Below are 8,505 nucleotides of genomic sequence, written 5' to 3'. Positions count from 1 at the left end.
AGCGATAAACAAGAAACGGGGGCTTGGAAGGGACAAACTACCTACCACTCGTCTTTTGCTATATATTATAGGGCGCCGAGAGATATTCAAGGAGTTTCACTTGGAAAGAAAGTCAAGCCCAAATAAGCAACTCCACGTTCAAAAACAAGCCCAAAAGACCGCAACCCGCGACTCACGAGATATGCAAGCAACTTTAGAAAAAACAAGCCCAAAGTCGCTTATAGTAAGCAAACTTGGCAACACTGATGGCAAGCATGCAGGAAGACTCGGGTTTATTCGGCCTACAGCTAATTTACATGTACTGAAAAGAAGTCCTTTAGCAAATGGTTTACATATTGCACTTGCTCAGAATTATTCTACAAGTTATCTTATAGCCCATATCCTGGAGGCTGGATGCAGGAAACTGAACCCATTTTATGTTGATAAAGTTAACCACACAGAAACAGATGAGCAGTTTTCTCATTTTACTGAGAATTCTTCAGAGCTGTAGTAATAACAGACTGCCTTTTATAAGCAAATTCTGGTTGTAATATTCTAGTATCTGTCATGGAATGGCTGTGTGGCAGGCAGGAAGGAGGACCCCCAGTGCAGGATACTTGAAGCAGAGGTAAAATAGAAACTCAGCTTTATTACCAGTGCAAACAAAAAGCCGGACTGAGCAGGACCAGGGGCATAAAATGTAAAACAAAAATAAACTTGACTTGGAATCCAGAAACCAGGCAAACCAACAGGAATCACACAGCAAGGAAACAATGATGACACTGTGACAACAGGCAGAGAAAACATAGGACTTAAACACTCAAGAGGATAATGAGGGGCGTGGGAACAGGTGGGAACACAGGTGATGCTGATTACCTGGACGAGACCAGGGGAAGTGAAACACAACAGACAGTTGACTATCAATATAAAACAGGAAGCCAGAAGGGGAACACAAGGAACTTGAAAGCAAGACATAACCAAACCCCACAATCAAAACCCAAAACAAGACAGACAAAATCAAGCAAAACAACAACACGGGGTCCAGTGGACCCTGGACCATGACAGTATCCATCACAAGATTGGAAGAAGATACTCTACTCCACAGGTAAACAAGAATTAACATTACAGTTAAAGGTATAATTACTTTACTTAGAGAAAAACAAGTAGAATTGAACTGCTGAAATGTTATCAACTACTTTTAAACTCTAAAAAATACAAACATAAAATGTGCAGTATAGCGGACAGCATAAAAAATTAATTAATAATCATTCAAATATAAGATAAGATAGTGTTTATTTTTCACATTCACAATTATACACAGTACAATGCACAGTGAAATGTATTTTGTACCTGCAGCCATATATACATACACACATATAAATAAGGAGAATAAAAGTAATTCACACTATATACTATACACTATACACACTATACACATGGAATTATCGAATATTATAATATTTACATTGTGCAATTATAGTCCAGTTAGGGCTCAGAGTTGAGCAGACGAATGGCTTGTGGGTAAAAACTCTTCTTCAACCTTTCAGTCTTAGTCCTCAGGCAACGGTAACGCCGGCCTGATGGGAGCAGGGAGAAGAGAGAGTGTCCGGGGTGGCTGGGCTGTTTTAGGATCTTCATGGCCCTCGACCTGCACTGCTTGGTGTAAATGTCCTGCAGGTTGGGGAGGGTGGTTCTGATGGTCTGTTCAGCTGAACGAACCACCCTTTTTAGGGCCATGAAGTCCTGCTTGGTGCAGTTTCCCATCCAGGTGGTGATGCTCCCACGCATGATGCTCTCGATGGTGCAGGTGTAAAAGTTCCTGAGCACCTTGAGTGGGAGCTTGAAGTCTCTCAGCCGCCTGAGGAGGTAGAGACGCTGTCTGGCCTTCTTCACAGTGATGTTAATGTGATGAGTCCAGGACAGGTCCTGTGAGATGGTCACTCCCAAGTACTTGTCCACTCTTTCCACCTCAGCACCACTGATGACAAGTGGATGGTAGTCCCTCTGCTGCTTCCTGCTGAAGTCCACGATCAGTTCCTTTGTTTTGCTGACGTTGAGCAGGAGGTGGTTCTCCTGGCACCAGTTCTCCAGGCGGGAGACCTCTCTCCTGTAGGCTGTCTCCTCATTGTGAGAGATTAGTCCCACAACAGCAGTGTCGTCAGCAAACTTGATGATGACGTTGGACTCTGACGTGGCCCCGCAGTCATGGGTGTACAGTGAGTACAGCAGAGGGCTGAGCACACAGCCCTGGGGGGATCCGGTGTTGAGGGTGAGGGAGGATGAGGTGAGGTGATCCACTTGTACCACCTGTGGTCTGCTGGTCAGGAAGCTGTGAACCCACCTACACAGTGATGGGCCCAGGCCCAGGTCCAGCAGCTTAGAGACCAGCCTGGAGGGAACTATGGTGTTGAATGCTGAGCTGTAATCTACAAACAGCACTCTCACATAGTTCCCCTTACCAGTGTCTATGTGTGAAAGGGTCTTGTGGAGGAGGAAGGATATGGCGTCATCTGTGGATCTGTCTGGCCGGTATGCGAACTGTAGTGGGTCGAGGGTGGTGGGCAGTGAGGAGGTGATGAATGTCTTGATGAGTCTCTCAAAACATTTCATCACCACAGAGGTGAGTGCTATGGGCCTGAAGTCATTGGGGCTGCTGGGGTGAGGTTTCTTTGGGACAGGGACTATGATGGACTTTTTAAAGCAGGTGGGAATCACACACAGTTTCAGTGAGAGGTTGAATATCAGTGTAAACACAGGTGCCAGCTGGTCAGCGCAAGTCTTAAGGACACTTCCACTATTACCGTCTGGTCCAGCCGCTTTCCTGAAGTAAATCTTCGGATTGTGCTCGTTGGGAAAACTGGAGTTGGAAAGAGTGCAGCAGGAAACACCATCTTAAGAAGAAAAGCTTTTGAATCAAAGATGTCTTTTAGGTCTCTGACATCAGAGTGTCAGAAGAAAACAGGAGAATTTGAAGGTCAAACGCTGGCTGTAGTTGATACTCCAGGTCTGTATGACACCGACATGACTGAAGATGAAGTGAAGAGAGAAATGGTAAATTGCATCTCCTTTGCTGCTCCTGGTCCTCATGTATTCCTGATTGTAACCCAGCCAAACAGATTCACCAAAGAAGAACAAAAAACAGTAATGGTTCTTCAGGAGATGTTTGGAAAGGAGGCAGCCTGTTACACTATGACCTTGTTCACCCATGGAGATGATCTGGAAGAAGGAGTTTCCATGGATGAATTAATTGGTCAGAGTACAGATGTCCGTGACTTCATCCGTCTGTGTCATGGAGGATATCATGTTTTTAACAACAGATCTAATGATCCCTCTCAGGTCAGAGAGCTGCTGAAGAAGATCAATGAAATGGTTCAGAGGAATGGAGGAAGCTGCTTCACTAACGAAATGTTCAAAGAGGCTAAAAGAGCCATACTAGAAGAGCTGAGACGACTTCTTCATGAGAATGTGACGATGAAGACTGAAAAAGCACGATGTCGAGCAGAGAGAAGCAACAGCTTCTTACGTGCTCTGCTAAAGAGTGCTACAATTGCTGTTGGAGTTGCTGTTGGAGTTGCTGTTGGAACTAGATTAGGAAGTCTGGGAGGTCCAGTTGAAACTGGAGTGAAGGTGTGTGCAGTACAGTGACGTCCAGAGTTTGTGATCACTGAGCTGATGCTCACATGCATACTTGGCACTTCGTCTGCTTTTCACTGAATGTATTATCTTTACTAATAGCTGTTTGTTTATGTTAAACTAGGAGCTTCTTGCATTCACTGGTTGTGATTAAGTTGACGTAATATTTTCTAATATTCTCTGACTTCTTCTGGCAGGAAAAACATTTAATAAAGTTTCTTTTCTCATTCTGTCAAAGGAGGAACGACAGTTTATTGTGGTGATTAGATATTAAATGTATAAGGCAAAACAATGAGATTAAGCACAACAAATGCTTTTTATTTTGTGCACAAATAAAAATGTTTTTAAAAAGTTTTCAATGTGTTTTCTCCTGTTATTAAATATTTGATTAAAATAAAGTAATAAAAGGGGAAAACAGGCTGCTCCTCACTTTAACTGAGCAGTCCAATGTGACCCATAGTCAGCTTGAAAAGATTCAATGATTACCAATAAAAATGGTGTTTAGATCAAGTAGCAAGGGCGTAGGAATTAGGGTTTAATCCCGGGATCCGGGATTCCCAGGAAATGCGATCAGAACCATTTCCCGTTTCCTGGGAAACGTTAAGACGGGAAACCAGGAAAAAAGTCGCGCAAAAGAAAAGAAAGCTTCAGAATGTTAAATTTAAGGAAATTTGAGAGAAGGGTTCGTTTAATGTGAAAAGCATTACTCTTCATTTCAGGCACGTTCAGCCTCCGTTTAAGGCTTCAGCTTCATCTCAAGCGTTTTAATAGAGATATTACACAGTTGTACTTTTTTCCTCTTTAATTTGTTGAAATCGTAGGCAATGTGTTTACCCTAAGGTATTTTGTATTATATAATTTTATATTATTATATATTGTTATATTGCATTATATTGCCTATAAAATATGCCTGCCCTGAACAATAAAGAAATATCTGTTTAACTTCGAGTGTTTCTTTTCCTCGTTTGCAGCCGCGTACTAACAATCATGAATTAGGATACGGGCCTAATGTGTGAAGAAAGTATCATGAAATAGATTACTTTAACATATTTCGCTTTTAAAATGGAGTTGAGTAAAATGTATATTTTTTAGGCTATAAGGATTGGCCAGTTTTTCAAAAGGCGATTCACAACGAACCTACTTTAACCCTCAGACACGGCGTTATAAATTTGTTGTTGCCAGAATGGCAATGACCAAGTCGTAGTGCATTACTCAAGGCCCTGTGTTATGCCATATTATAGTGTAGTACGGTAGTTAACTTTTCAATGACTATTACAGCGTTCCACTGGTGGAACAGTGTGCATTGTGGACAGCGCAAGTAGCTGATCCTTTATCAATGCTGTGTGGAGATGAACCGTATTGTTTTGCACCAGCAATTTTAAAATAGCTTGGTATAATTCCATGGACAAGGCAGGAATATTCAAATTATATTTGTTAAGTGTTTAGGAACGATACAACACCGCATAGCTCGAGCATGTACGAGCATGCCGAGATGTAGGTTTTATTGCATTAATCAAGCCAACGTTGCCCCCTACTGGGCATAACAGGACATAGCTGGAAAGCTACCTCTACAATATCAAAATAGGTTAAGGCCGACACAGGCTACAGAAGGCCTAATTAAAATAAAAAAATAAATAAACTTTTTCCCGGGATTCCCGGGAAATGGCTCGTCTTTTCCCGGGATTTGATTCATGTCATTTTTGGGAAAAATATTAAACCCTAGTAGGAATGAGTTTACTATTGGGGGGGACATATATCGGAAACCTGACAGATTATTAAATACTCTGAGCAAAGCTTAAAAAAATACTATTTGATCTTTTACTTTCTTCTATTATTGCATGTATAATTTACATATGTATATGTTTTATAATCGTAAGATGTGGACAAACCACCAAACAAAATGGCTTGAGTTTTTTTATCAAGCATAATGACCATGTCATTCCAGGGCTGTATACGCTTACTTTATCAGGTGGCCGCACTGCTACTAGCAAGCTAAATATTTCAGTAGCACAAAAATAATTTAGTAGTACACATACAAGTTCAAAGTTTGAGATATTTTATTGGTCGAAAACATTTAATACTGGTCAAAAATGTATTTATGTAGGTTGACTGTCAACAGAAATGGTTCTTTAATTAAACAGCATTCTCACATGAAAAAACCCTCACAAATAATCAGGGGTGGCAAAAGTACAGACATTCTGTACTTAAGTACAAGTACTTGTGTAAAAAAATACTTTGGTAAAAGTTGAAGTACTGGTTCAACTTCTTAAGTAAAAGTAAAAAAGTACAGGCTCTGAAATGTACTCAAAGTAAGAAAGTAAAAGTAGCTCTTTGGAGGACATTTCTACCTGCTATTGTTGTGTAGAGCTAACCGAACTGTATTAATATAATATTGTAATTAATATTGTAATAATATAAAATAATACATGAGAATAGAAATGTTATTCCAATCAAAATTTAATGAATCTGTTATGTATGTGTAACTGTGAAAGTGAACTTAACCACAGCTCTGTTCTCTGTGTCCTCCATAGTAGAGGGTGACTGTGCCTCCACCTAAACACCAACATGAGGATACTCAGGGGTTACAGTGGGATTCAGAAGGTGGAGGAACCCTAAGATCAGCTGTAGTGGCTCTGCATGGGGAGAAGAATCACAGCTTTCTATTGTGAGCTGCAGTAAATGATGTTGGTGTGCAGGCTGTGATCAGCTGACCTGCTGCTGCTCTGAGGTTTACTGCTCTGTGTGGATGAACTGAACTCACAAAGATGTAACCCAGTATTTCACAGCTATCTGAGCTGATCTCCATCCCCTACACTGACAGCATACAGGCTGTAGAAATGTTGGATTCAGTGAATGAATCTCAGCATCAGCAGCTTTGATTCAGACTCATCTCTGCTGCACTGATGTAACCTGTAACTGTGACCATGAACACAGCCTCTGTGCACCAACACAGAGCTTTACTGTAAATACAGTACAACAAGCTGATCTTTTTATTACTAAACTACAGTATTTTCATAGAATCTTTGAATTACACAAAGTCAGCATACTTCAGTTTATTTTCCAGTCCTTACCTTTAAATCTAACCTCTCTTCTTCCTCTCCTGTCCTCTTTCTCCATCTCTGAGTGAACTTCTCTCTCTTTGCTCTCCCTGAAATACAGCAGCTCTTCTTTTAGCTAGCAGACACACTGTGTGACAAATTGCACACACTTTGTGTGTTTGCTGATATTTGTTGAGCATTTAGAAAAGTTGCATTTACCTGCCACAGGTTACTCCCTTTATGCTCATTCCTCTTCAGTGGCGCTAGCTAAGCTGTTTATGTCCCGCGAGCACAACTTACGGCCCGCTGTGACCCCTGATTATAGCTCTATAAATGAGACACTTAATTATATGGGTTTGCGTACTGAATCCCTTTGTACCTGATAAGCCCCGTGATGGAGGACACGCCAGTACGACTGTTTCTTATATGTGTTATAGACCCTTTTACTGTTTGTAAACAATGATGACGTAGGTAGCGATGCGCGCACATTTTGGAAACGGAAATATGGCAGAGTTAAATAGCGTTTCAATCTATGATCTTGATAACTACCTGCAAAAATTAATTTTGACCACCGGCAACCGACTCTGATCCTTGTGGTATGTTAGCAAGTGGCTCAGCATCCGTGGACAAATATATATGTGTATTTGGTGGAAAAACCCAGCGTATACACCGGAGAGAAGTTGCAGCACATATAAGTCACTGGATGCTTACAATTATGTTGTTTGCGGCCGTGTACCAAATGCCAAATATCATGATACAGACTTGGAGTTTTGTGTCTTGAAGGCAGAAGTTCTTCCAAGTCAAAGACAAGGAAACAGGACCATTGTGTATGAGGCTCGGGTCATTGTAAACAAGTCAGAGAACTACATCCTCACAGCGGATTGTACCTGCATGGCAGCGCCAGTACTTCGTCAAATTGCTGTTCTAGCTTGCTAAGAGTTTTCCGACTGCAGATATTATTGATTTACAATGAAAAAAATATATACTGTTCCAGTCACACTGTGAGACACACTCAACCATTCATATGTGAGTCTGCTCAGACGTTTGACTGGCACTGCATTTTGTAATCTATAGTGCGATTAAATATTAATTTAAAAATCAGGACTCTCTGAGTCCAGCAATGCCTCACCTGTAAATAGCCACACTACAGTTTAAAAGCCAAATAGCCTACCAGCTAATACTGTTTACTTTAGATATTAGTATTTATCTAAACCTGACATCCCGGTTTAACCAGAGTAGATAAATAACTTTACCTGATATAAAATGGGTGCTTCAAACACGAGCATTTCTGATCGTGTCCTCAGTCCAGTTTTTTATCAATACATTTGATGGCTTGCAATCACAGATGCATCCATTTTCTCTCAAACAGCCGTGATCCCGTGGGATTCGGTACAACTTCAGTCCACTTTTTTGGTAGAGTAGAAATTCTGACAGCCAAACATGCAACAGCCAGACATCTTGATGTTGATATTACTTTTAAATCATGTTTAAATGCTGCACAGTCTCCTTTTTCTTATTGACTTGAATGGAGTAACAGTTCACTTCTGCTGCTAAAATGCACGCGCATCCTTTGATGACGTAGGCTGTAAAAAGGTCTATTATTCCTCCATTTAAGCTCAGATCGTTAGATGTTTGACGGCGCACTGACTGGAAATACATACTTCTCTCTGACATGTTAAAAAGTAACAAGTCTGTTTGAAAATGTAAGAAGTAGAAAGTACAGATACTTGTGTGAAAATGTAGGGAGTAAAAGTAAAAGGCAGTCAGAAAAATAAATACTCAAGTAAAGTAGAGATTATTCACTTTACAGTCCTGCATTTAATAACTGGCAAAACAGGTTTTGGAGCACACAAAA

The 8,505-nt window shown here is 40.8% G+C and overlaps 1 protein-coding gene across 1 annotated transcript; it reads left to right on the top strand.

Moving 5' to 3' along the window:
- The first annotated feature begins 551 nt into the window (after positions 1-551).
- On the top strand, positions 552-4,124 carry LOC115776622 (GTPase IMAP family member 9-like). Its single transcript, XM_030724348.1, has 2 exons — positions 552-607; positions 2,736-4,124. Exons 1-2 carry the CDS (start codon positions 552-554, stop codon positions 3,622-3,624), a joined length of 945 nt encoding a protein of 314 aa, XP_030580208.1. The 3' UTR covers positions 3,625-4,124.
- Positions 4,125-8,505: the final 4,381 nt, after the last annotated feature.

The sequence above is a fragment of the Archocentrus centrarchus genome, unplaced genomic scaffold (genome assembly GCF_007364275.1).
Source record: "Archocentrus centrarchus isolate MPI-CPG fArcCen1 unplaced genomic scaffold, fArcCen1 scaffold_35_ctg1, whole genome shotgun sequence".
NCBI classification, from domain to species: domain Eukaryota; kingdom Metazoa; phylum Chordata; class Actinopteri; order Cichliformes; family Cichlidae; genus Archocentrus; species Archocentrus centrarchus.
The sequence above is the reverse complement of the archived record's forward strand: the minus strand, read 5'-3'. Positions and strand labels throughout refer to the sequence as shown.